The following is a 12,499-nucleotide window of genomic DNA, read 5'->3' as shown; positions in this document are numbered from 1 at the left end:
CTTACTCATAGGTTAACAAAACCATTGATGTTCCTTATGCAATTTTTTACCTTCATAATTGTTTTCAAAAGCCAATCACTATACTATTTAAGCTTGTTTTTCAACTTGATGATAATTTTGTATAGCTTGCATATAATGGTATAAGCTTATTTTAATTTTGCCAATCAAATAAAATGAAATAATATTCATTGGACCAATTAAAAGTTGTTCACATGTAAAAATAAAAAAAGGAATAAAATCTCAAACAAGAGGATGCTAACATGATGCAAATACTCAACTCAACTCAACTAAGCCTTTGTCCTAAACTAGTTGGGGCAAATTCTATGATTAAGTGTAAAATAATTATTAAGGGAAATTGCACCAACATATATATTAACAAAAGGCAAGCTTCTGGGTTGTGACCAAATTATGGAAAACCCTTTTCATAAAAATATTCTTTTTCTTTGTCCCAAAGCTCAAATATCCTTTTAGTTCTTAAGAATTTGAACTATTTCTTTCGTTGCCATCTCTGTGTTTCTTGAGGTGCACCGGTGGTGGCTACCATATCGGTCCAAGAAGTCACGGCATGCAGATCAAGGAGGCTAAGATAAAACTGAGATAACCAAATATTTTTTGAATGGTTACATCCATTCATCAGTTTTAAGATTTGAGAAGAATGTTGTTATGATAGGTGTAATAGCATTAACCACAATAGAAATATAATCTCATATTAAGTCACAAACTTACAACTCAAACTTTAAAATAAAACTGCTAATTGTCTTATAGAAATACAGGAAAGCTATGATGCATTGTATGGAAAGAATCACCCAAATAAGAAACGAAAAAAAATTATAAACTATTAAAAAACATATTGTTTCCATAATTATTTTAATAATTAGAGAGGTAAGATGGACCTTCACCGAGCAGTGACACCCTATTTCGTCTCTCCCCTTGGATCCGAACAGCAAGATATATGTCTCTAATCGCATTCATTTCCTTTGCAACATCTCCCATCTCCATTCTTTCTTTTGGTGATTCCGCAGAACACACAACTCCAATCCTCAATATAGACATCAAACACTCCTGCAATCGACTTATCTTATCTTCGTCATTTCCAGCACTACTTGCAGCTCTTTCTTCCTCATCTTTTAAAAGGAGTGGGTCAACAACCTCCATTTGCCGTTCAATCAAAGCCATCTCAACAAATTTGCGAAGGGTTAGGCCATCCTTAAACATATTATCTGTGGGGCGCTTTCTAGTGAATATCTCCAATAAAAGAATCCCAAAACTATACACGTCTCCTTCCATAGACACACGACCACCTGTCCCATATTCTGCAATTTCACACATCTCTTATACTTTTGTTATGAAAAAGGAAGATTTAATTTTGGAAAGAAAAATGGGAAATTTTTCTCAAGACAACTAAATGTTCTCTTCATATTTAGAAATCTTGGTAGCATGGAGAGAGCTGGAGAATGAACAAACTATGGACTAAATAGAACCGATTCAGCTCAATAAAACGAAAGCTAAAAATTTATTGTGAATCAATTATAAGATGGACAAGGTTTCATTACACTGGAGTGCAATTTAATTTTATTGCTTTGACCAATAATGTAGTTCATCAAGGGAGGACCAAGCATATTGAGATTTGTTATCATTTCATTAAATAAATCACAACTAAAGAAAAAGTGGATATAAAGCATTCCAATACTAAAGATCAACCGGCTAATATTTCCACAAAAGAATTGCGGGAAGAAAAATTAAAGAAATTTCGTTACATCATGGGAGTATAGCCAGCCAGACAACTTGAATTAAGGCAGAATGTAACAACTTCTAATTCAAATGTGTAGGTCCCATCCCAAGTTAATCATTATCTTTTTAGTCTTACAGAGGTTATTTGGTTTTATGTGTGTGAAGGGCTGCTACATTATTCATATTCTTTTTAGTTTGTTCTGTTTTTGTTTATTCTCTTAAAAATAAGTAGAGAGGTGGGTTGATCATGATGAAACAAAAAAAAGGTGTAGGAAGAGACTCTAACATTTTGCTTTAAAAAAAATAGATTTATTCTGACTAAATTATTAATACAAACAAGGGATTTGCTAGAGACCATCACAAGGAAGAGAAAAAAAATAGATTTATTCTGACTAAATTATTAATACAAACAAGGAATTTGCTAGGGACCATCACAAGGAAGGGACTCCAACATTTTGCTTTAAAATTTTAGATTTATTTTGACTAAATTAAGGAGGTGAAGGAAGAGACTAAAATTTTGCTTTCAAAAAATTAGATTTATTTTGACTAAATTATTAATACAAGGGATTTGCTAGGGACCATCACAAGGAAGAGACTCTTACATTTTGCTTTAAAAATTACATTTATTTTCCATTTCAAAAAAAAAAAAAAATTAGATTTATTTTGACTAAATTATTAGGGAAATGATATTTCCCCCACGCCTCCTAACGGTCGGTTTCTATTAGAATGGTTCACTGCTTTGAGGATAAATTCAACACCCCCTTTAACGTTTTTCTTTCCCTTTAAAACTTAACAAATAACATTAAAAGGGGGTATTTTATCTGCGCGCGCAGGGGGGGGGGGTGTATCAGTCCCCAATTATTGATACAAGGAAAAATTGCCGATGGAGGACACAAAAAAGCTGGGATTGCCAACGCGGGACACAATTTTGAAAAATTGTTAAAGAGGGTAGATAACCTCCTTTTGAGAGTTTGATAACCCCATTTAGCGTGTTGATAACCCTTGTAGGGACTTGATGACCCCCATTTCGTCCCTCTGTAACATTTTTCAAAATTGTGTCCCCCTTTGTCTATTCTCATATTTTGGTGTCCCCCATTAGCAATTTTTCCTTAATACAAACAAGGAATTTGCTAGGGAACATTGCAGAAGGCATTTCATAGACTGGCTGTTGCATGTGAGAGCAGTCACCTCAGTTGAATTAAATTAAGACAAAATCAGCCGAAAAGTGAAAAGCGACTGCTCTACTTGCAACAGCCAGAAGCGAAGGCAAAAGTCTGTAGTAAATCCCATTTCAAATAAGGGCGATGATATTGTCACCCCCCCTGCGTACGCATTCGCCCCCCTTATTAATGCTTTTTGACGTCAAATCAAGCCAAAAGGGGAGCGAATGCGTAATTTAGGGGGGGTGACAATATCATCGCCCTTCAAATAAATAGTAAAATCACCCGTCATTTTCATATACTCATTAAAATTATGCTACTTTTCGAGTTTTTATATGGTGCCGAACCGTCATGTACCGTGCTAGCGATACCGCCCTTGATATTCGATCCAACAGCAGACCACATTTTAAGAAGCTGCTGTTGGATCAAATATCAAGGATGGTAATTCCCTCGTACCACCTACAAGGGACTTGACGGTAGGCCACCATATAATTTCTCTTCACTACACTAAAACCCAAAATATAGAAGCCAATAAAGATTAAAGAACAGAAAACCTTTTGTTAAACTAGTATTTTGGACGGACCAAAAGCCAACAGGCCACTCAAGTGGTGGGTCACCAAAACATTGGAACTCCATCCCCACAAAGTGCTTCATGTGATGAAAAAGGGGGCAAATTAAGTTATCAACGCCTTTTTAATAATAACCCAAATTTTTCTGTATTTTTGTAAAAGAAATTTTAATCAAGGGAGGTGTTTGGTAATTTTCCTTATATGTTCTCAATTTTTCTTCAAAATTTCTCAATTATTTTAACAATACAAAAAACTTTATTTATTCTTTGAATAATTATCTTACCGGATTTATTTCAAGTCTAAACTTTGTAAGTATTTGTAAGTATTTGAAATACTTACAAATTTTGAGTCGAATAATCAATATGGGACTCAAAATCCAAAACATTTAGAAATATTTTCCACTGGGCGATGATATTTTCACCCCCTGCAGTACACATGCGCCCCCCTTTTAACATAATTTGACGTCAAAAACCGTTAAAATTGCCCACTGTTGACGTTATAAGCGAGGCGAATGCGTACTTCGAGGGGGTGTGGAAATGTCATCCCCGTATCCATTTTAAATTGTGAAATATTTCACACTCATCTGAAAGTGAAAGGCATGAAAAAGGACTAGTAAAACAATTACCCGGAGCGATGTAGCCAATGGTTCCCTTTAATCCAATCGTGCTACTTTGTTCTTTGGAGGACTCGGGAACGATCCTTGAATGGAATCTGGCTAACCCAAAATCAGCTACGTGGGGATTCATGTCTTCATCAAGAAGAATGTTGCCTGGCTTCAGATCACAGTGAGCAATTGGCATATTGCAATGATGGTGAAGATAATCCAACGCAGAAGCCACGCCAATTGCTATGTTTAGTCTCTTAATGAAATTTAAGCGGTTCAATCGACGTTGTCGATTCATGTTTGGATGCAACCACTTCTCTAGACTCCCATTCTTCATGAACTCAAACACGAGAGCTTTGAAATCATTTCCTCTAAAATCCATACTTGAACAACAAGTTATGATCTTGACAAGATTTCGATGACGGATGTTTCTTAATGCTTCACATTCGGCCATGAAACTCTTGGAAGATCTACGTAACTGAAGGTTGAAGACCTTCACGGCAACAACATTCTCATCGGGCCCAAGAATTCCCTTATACACTGATCCGTAACTTCCTGCACCTATCAAATTTGCTGAAGAGAACCCATCGGTTGCTTCAAAGAGCTCTGCATAAGAAACCTTCAAATGCCGACCCTCCATAGAAGATGTGGGAGATGGTTTCTTCCTTGACTTTCTTATCCAATATAGAGCGGAAATGGAACACAACAAGAAAATCAAACATAAAGCTGAACTCATTATTGGGATGATTACTCTAGAAACAAGAGATTTTTCTTGTTTCCCATTAGCTAGGGTGGAGCATGCATGTAATTTTAATTCTGAGATACCACCACAAAGATTGTCATTTCCGATGACTGAAAAATCACTTGCATTTCTAAAGATACCTTGTCTTGGTACTTCACCTTCAAGATTATTGAAAGACAAGTTAAGATAATTCAAAGAATGAAACCCCTGTAGATAATTTGGAATCTTCCCTGAGAAGTTATTGTTTGAAAGATCGAGAGCTTCAATAGCTGTTAAGGAACTAAAAAATGGAGGAATAGTTCCTTCAAATTTGTTCCCTTGCATATAAAGTTCTCGCAAGCCTGGACAATTTCCAAGATTAATTGGAATTTCTCCGGACAATTTGTTCTCAGAAACATCCAGTGTCCCTAATTTACCTGAATCACTCGCTTCCCAAGAGAGGTATCCAGGCAAGGAATTTTGAGATGGGTTGGGTAATTTTGGTAAGGAAGAAAGGCAAATAACTTCCTTTGGTATCGGTCCATTAAGGTTATTTTGAGCAAGCATCAACAGTAAAAGATTTTGGCAGTTACCAAGGGTCGAAGGTATGCTACCTTGCAGGTTGTTTTGATCTAACCAGAGTTTGCTTAATTGAGTAAGATTGCCGATTGAGTTAGGAATTGTGCCTGTGATGTAGTTGAATCCCAAACTCAATATTTGTAGATTGAAGAGATTACCAATCTGACTAGGTAAGCTTCCAACAATTTGGTTCTGTCCTAAACTGAGAGTACGAAGTTCAGTCGAGAGATTGACTATTGATCTAGGCAGTACTCCTCCAAAACGATTTCCGCTCGCAGCCAACCATGTCAGATCACTACAATTGGTCAATGAAGTGATAAAGTCCAAGTCATCATCTTTGCCAGTTCCCAATTGATTGTCTCCTAATAATATATATTGGAGATTAGGAAGTAAGAGTCCTATGTTGGAGGGAAGGCTCCCATATAATTGGTTAGCCGCCATGGCAATTGCCTCAATAGATGAGAGGTTATAAAGAGAGAGAGGAACCGTACCTGATAGTTTATTTACAGAAAGAACAAAAAATCTCAAGCCCTCAATTCGGGTGATGGCATCCGGGATGCTTCCTTCCAAATTATTTCGACTAAGAGAAAGATGGGTGAGAGATGAAAGGTTCCCCAACGAAGGTGGGATTCGTCCTGTAATATCATTACCACCCAGATACAACAAGAAGAGCTTGGACAGAGTGCTAAGCTCTTCAGGAATTTTTCCTGTCAGTTGGTTGTACGCCAAATGAATCACTAAGAGGTTGGAACAACGGGTGATATTGACTAGAAAATGGCCTCCAAGGAGATTATAGCTCATATTAAGATGCCGCAATCTGAATAGACGGCCGATTTCTTGGGGTATTTGAGCGTTGAAGCTGTTTTCTTGGAGGTGTATTTCCCTAAGGAAGGTGAGGTTGGATATGGCAGGAGATATAGAACCCTCCAATTGCTGCCCATTAAGGTCTAATACGGTGACCCTTTGATGCCGGCGACCGCAAGTGACTCCTTCCCACTCGCAGAAATGAAGAGTATGGTTCCATGAGCTCAAGGCTCCAAGAGGATCGTTTCTTATCCCGCGCTTGAAGGTGAGCAAGGCCATTCGATCAGTTTCGTTTCCTAGTAAGGAGGCAGTACTGGAAAAGATAAGATTTGCACATAGAATAAATGAGCAAACCAAGCAAAGACTCGTAGCTAATAGCTCCATTTGGGCTGGAGTTCTTCGTGTGCCAAGCAAATACACGAATTTCTTATTCTCAATGTCATTCATCTCACCATTCCTTTAATCATATCATATATGTATATATGGAAAGAAAAGTGCATACAGTTCTTCCGTACCCCTATCCTTTCGGCACAAGAACGAATAGCCCTCCAGCTTTTCTCTTGACTTGGGTCGTCGTGTGAGTTAAAGCAGGGTGTGCTGTTCTTGGCCATATGTCATGCATACATTGGATGATGTTGGAGGAAAGATGATTCGTCATGATATTTTGCCTCTAATTATTACCATGACTTCCAGCCGTACACATGGAAAATTCCAGCCGGTCGTGAAAAACGGAAAAACAAAAAACTGAAACTACTCTCCAGACGAGCCAACACAAGTATGATGGCGAGCCTCTGGCACGCCGCGGTGGGGACCACCTCCACCGACGATCTAATCGAACCGGGGTCGAGTTCTGGTCCAATGACTTTTGGTAAAATACCATTACTATTTCATCTAGATCGAGGGCCATGTCTCTCTTAATCCTAAACACTTCTTGACGTATCTCCTTTTCATCAGATTCTTTTTCTAATCATTCCTTCCCTTTGGCTTGCATCACTTTGAAAGTGAGACTGTCCAATTTTGGGCTACAATGCTTCTCTTTAGTGTATGGTGTTTTGAAATAATGCGTAATGTCCACTTAATTTCCTCTTTTTCTTCCAACAAGAGCCCCCCATTGTTGGATGCAATGAATTGCATTAATCCTTCTTGCATTTACCATTCTACAACGGAATTCCTTGTTTTTATCTGTCTCTGAGCTATATCAATGTTCGTCTCCAGCTAATTTCCTCCCCTTTTAGTATTTTTTTGTACTCATTCTTTACTTTACATTTTTTCAAGAGTTGGCTCTTAATCCAAAGGCTCCACCTCCTCCCTTTTCTAAATTTCTTCAAGTTTCAAAAGTAGCTCCTCTTCTTTTTTGCTCTTCCACATGGGACTTTTTCAACTCCATTTTTTGCTTCACTTCTTTTAGCTTCTTGTTGAATTGAAAACCCTTCCGCTCCCCTACCTTTGCCTCCCTTCACCATCTCCTATTTCTGAGGAGGTAAGCTGGTCTGAACTCGCATTCTCATGCAAATGAAGCTTGCAAATCTAGATCTCATCAAATTTTCCATGGATGGTCAAAAATGCCTCGCATAGCCCGGGGGGCTGCAAGATGCGACACTAATGGTTTTCCAAATATTCGCCCAAGCAAATGATCGAAGCAGGTGGTGTTGTGTAGGGTCTTTGGTACCCCTTTGTTTGTCGCGGTCTAGAGGGCTGGTTGTTTGCCCTCCTCTTGTATTGTGCCTTCAATAAATAATATGCAGAGGCCCGCCCCGGGGTCGAATTCCTTTCCGGGTTAAAAAAAAAAAAAAAAAAAAACTCGCATTCTCGTGGTTTCCACCCAAAGGACCTTTCAACTGAGATATGGATCACTCCATTACTTCCTCCACAACATCCTCTCTTCATTGGAGAAATCTGGGACTTACACCCATGCTAAATCCATTCTAAACGGTTATGAATTAGTGGGTTATGATCCGAAATCAGTTTTTGGAGGGCCCTGCTTAGTTGTTTTCCTAATCTTTGGAGATTAAGAACCGATCAAATAAATAAATAAAAAAGAACGTATCATGTCTTCGGAGACCAAGAACTTATAAACTTTGGATATTGCTCGGCCCAATCTTTGGAGATTAATAACCTATCAAGTCTTCTCATAATTAGCGTCGCTTGGTTGTTTTCCCATTTATATTTATCGTGTAATTGTAGATCCATAAGTTTCAAAAGAATCACTACTTAGGATAAAGCCTGAATATCTCTGCTTGCTGGTCGTGATTCTTCCACTGCGATTCTTCTCACGCGGATGTCTATTGTCTAATAGTATTGAAATCACCCCTGGCTACCATGGACCATTCCAATCATTTTCTACATCCTTTAGTTTCTGCCATAATCGTGTTAACCTTGTATTTATTGGGCTATATACCCATTAACATCAATCTGGAACTGTCTTCAAAATTCATCTACTCCAATGACAGAGAGAACTCCCCTCTGCATATTCAATCACATCTAATGTGTCTTTCATCATCATCCCTCCTGCTGTGCCTTTTGCTTGAAGAAAACCCCAATCTCTTCCACTATGCTCCCCTGATCTGAGTGAGTGATCTCACTATCCGAAACCTCTGCCAGATTTGATTCCGTAATGAAAAGAATGTCTGGCATTTTCCCTGTTACCTGGTGGAGGATTGCTTGCTTATTCCCATTCATTCTAAGCCCCCTTATATTCCAAGTGATTATCTTCATGGATTAAGGGTTAACTATCCCCACCCGCCCTCCGGTAGCTTCATCTCTAACAGTCTCCTATTTTTCATTTTTCAGAGGTAAGTTATGTTGGAAAATTTGTTGAGGGTACTGTTGATGATAGAAAACAGAAACTTGTTGCTTCAAAGCGTGATATCACTTTCCTTAAGACAAGATTCGCCCCCACTAGTAGTGTGCAAAGGGGATCCGCGAATTGCCTCCAAGATACAATGAAGCCTAGTAGGGAAGCCCTACTAATGTTTAATAACGCGTAGCACTAGCGGAATCAAACACGAAATGCCCTTCCGAAATCTCAAGCCTTAGAGAAATCTCTAGATTCTGTTTCTGCAGAAAAACAGTATCTAGAACAGTAAACAAAAGAAAAACAGTATGTAGAAATACTTGGGGATTTTTGTAGGAGTGTAGAAGAGAGTGTAAAATCAGTCAGAATTGCCAATTCGATTTCTATTTTAAATGACTGAAGTTTGCACATATTTTATAGACCATCTGGTGTCTTTTCAGTGTGAAAAACACCTCTACAGGGCACCTTTCCAGAATGTTTGAAATCTGACCGTTAGATCGCACCCATTGATATTGAATGGTCCTGATCGATTCTAGAGGTGACTGTTGGTTTGAGTAAAACCTCTCTCCAACCCAGTCATCGTTAGATCAACCATCTATGGTGTGGATCGCACCCCCTTGGCACATGACCGTTGGGGGAAGGGACACAACCCATTTGATCACACCCTTTGACCGTTGGAGTCATGGGCCCGTTGGGCCGACCGTTAGGCCCGAACCGAAGCCCAACCCAACTGAACCATTCGGCTTGATGGGCCTGCGAACCATTTGACCGATCCACCTTCATCTTGATCCAACGGTGCAGATCAAAGTGCGCCTAAAAAAGCGCCACTATGCGCCCTATAGCCCATTGCCCACGCCGCCCGCGCGTGCGCGTGTGCGAACGGTGCGTTGCACCGTCCCGCGGGTCCAACCATGGGTTCAACCCAATGTGCAATTAACAAGAGTTAGAAAAGGTAGTGCTTTATAAGTCCTTCTCTTTCTTTTCTCTCATCCGATGTGGAACTATCTTTTCAACTACACTTCTACATCCTTTTGTAAAAGCAAATATTTCCAAGAAAACATTTTCTTTTTCCCAAACGCTTTTGATAAAACATTTTCCAAAACACTAAAACATGTAATATACATGATTTTGAAAATGCAAAATCACTAACAATCCCCCACCATTTTCAAAATCAAAGAAAATTTTCTCATCAGGCTTGGAAATCTTATGCATAGATGAAGGTATCTCTCGATTTGAACCTTCACTTAGTGAGGACATATCAAAGTTAACCAGAATTGCATAGTAGACGTATCTTTGAACTAGCTATTCTATATGATTAACCGGATACGTCTCACACACAAGATTTCACCTCTTTGGGCAATTTCTAAAACCGACACATGAACTGGCCTTGTGTCTATATCTTGGTTTCATGAGCGCTCTAGAGACTAGCCAGGTCTCATAGGAAGCGGCACCACTCCCACACTCACATAGGTAGGCTTATCAAGAGTGCCCCTGTAACTAAGACACTCCAACATTATGTTATAAGCCTATTACGAGTTTAAATACTCAGCCTTCTCCTTTTAAACATTACAGGTACCAAGCACTTTACCTTGGGATGGCAAATAATACAGATTATAGTGCTTGCAATCACTCCATATGATGTACTTGGACTCATTGAACTCAAGACTTGATGTTTATTCAAGTGTTGAGTTGATGTTCCATCATTGGTGACTATTGGTTAATGGCTTTAACCCCATCCCTAATGATGTTTTACACACCAGATCTCTTGCAAGAGCTTTAGTGAATGGATCGGCCAAGTTTTGGCTCGATCTCACAAAATCAATAGTTACTACTCCATTAGTAAGTAACTCTCTTATAGCACTATGTCTAAGTCCTATATGTCTGGACTTACCATTATAAACATGATTATATGCCCTTGATAGTGTGGCCTGACTATCACAATGGACATAAATCGAAGGCATTGGTTTAGACCATAACGAAATTTCCAATAACAAATTCCGAAGCCATTCCGCCTCTTTACAGCATGCTGCCAGAGCTATAAACTCTGCTTCCATAGTTGAAGTTGTTATGCATGTCTGTTTCTTAGAGGCCCAGGAGACTGCTCCCCCACCAAGGGTGAAAATCCACCCACTGGTTGATAAATGGTCTATACGCTCAGTTATCCAACTAGCATCAGAGTATCCTTCTATTACAGTTGGATACCCACTATAACATAAACCATAGTCTATAGTTTTCTTTAAATATTTTAAAACTCTATAGACTGCATTCCAATGAGAAAAACTAGGATTACTGGTAAACCTACTAAGTTTACCTACAGCATATGCTATGTCTGGCCTAGTACAAGTCATAGCATACATAAGACTACCAATTACACTAGCATACCCTAGTTGAGAGATAGTCCTACCAGTATTAAGATACAACTTTATATTTGAGTCAAAAGGTGTTGAAATTGGTGAACATTCAAAATGGTTAAACTTTTTAAGAACTTTCTCAATATAATGTGATTGTGTTAGAATAAGACCATTGCCCTGTCTTATGATTCTAATACCCAAAATCACATCAGCTTCACCCATATCTTTCATATCAAAGTTTTGAGAAAGATATGATTTAGTACTTTGAATGTTTTCAATATCGGTACTAAAAATTAACATGTCATCAACATATAAACAAATAACAACACCTTTGCCACCCTTAAATTTACTGTATATACATTTATCTGACTCATGTATCTTATAACCATTTGACACTAAGACTTTATCAAATCTTTCATGCCATTGTTTAGGGGCTTGCTTAAGCCCATACAAAGATTTGATAAGCTTACATACTTTATGCTCTTGGCCTGGCAGAATAAATCCCTCAGGTTGTTCCATATACACTTCTTCATCAAGTTCACCATTTAAGAATGCGGTTTCAACATCCATCTGGTGAATGTGAAGTTTGTATATGGAAGCAAGGGCAATCAACACTCTAATGGTAGAAATCCTAGCAACAGGTGCATATGTGTCAAAGAAATCAATACCGGGTTTTTGAGTAAACCCTTTGGCAACTAACCTTGCCTTAAACTTTTCTATGGTCCCATCTACTTTGATCTTCTTCTTGAAGATCCATTTACATCCTATAGGTTTAGACCCAGGTGGTAGATCAACCAAAATCCAAGTTTTATTACCCATGATAGAATCCATTTCGTCATTAATTGCTTCTTTCCAAAAAGCAGCATCTTGTGACTTTATGGCTTCTCCATAGGTTTGAGGGTCACTTTCTATGCTAAAGTTTAACAAGACAGAACCTTGGAGTTTTTCCCTTGTCCCTTCTACCAGGTAAGTTACAAAGTCAGGGCCAAAACTCCTATCCCTTCTATCTCTTGAACTTCTTCTTATTTTACTAGGTTGTACACTAGGTTCACCAACTTCTGTTTGTGATTCTAAAGGATGATCTACAGAAGTTGTAGGTTCAATTTCTTTAGGAATTGAAGTGAACCTATTTTCATAGAAAAAGGCATCTCTAGATTCAATTATGGTATTGACATCTATGAAATCA

At 38.5% G+C, this 12,499-nt stretch overlaps 1 protein-coding gene across 2 annotated transcripts; it reads right to left on the bottom strand.

Annotated features, from left to right (window-relative positions):
* Nucleotides 1–658: 658 nt before the first annotated feature.
* LOC143851602 (putative receptor-like protein kinase At3g47110) lies at nt 659–6,785 on the bottom strand. 2 transcript variants are annotated; one of them, XM_077361079.1, is made up of 3 exons: nt 5,856–6,785; nt 4,086–5,726; nt 659–1,313 (listed from the first exon to the last, which is right to left on the bottom strand). In XM_077361079.1, the coding sequence occupies exons 1-3, from the start codon at nt 6,613–6,615 to the stop codon at nt 868–870; spliced, it is 2,847 nt and encodes a 948-aa protein (XP_077217194.1). In that variant the 5' UTR covers nt 6,616–6,785; the 3' UTR covers nt 659–867. The 2 variants fall into 2 exon arrangements, with proteins under 2 accessions (XP_077217194.1, XP_077217193.1); XM_077361078.1 differs by having other exon boundaries at nt 4,086–6,785.
* Between the last annotated feature and the right edge of the window lie 5,714 nt (nt 6,786–12,499).

Source organism: Tasmannia lanceolata, unplaced genomic scaffold (genome assembly GCF_043159265.1).
Source record: "Tasmannia lanceolata isolate RefF3 unplaced genomic scaffold, GAP_Taslan_0.1 ptg000018l, whole genome shotgun sequence".
Classification (NCBI taxonomy): domain Eukaryota; kingdom Viridiplantae; phylum Streptophyta; class Magnoliopsida; order Canellales; family Winteraceae; genus Tasmannia; species Tasmannia lanceolata.
This window is presented reverse-complemented; position numbering and strand designations above follow the sequence as displayed.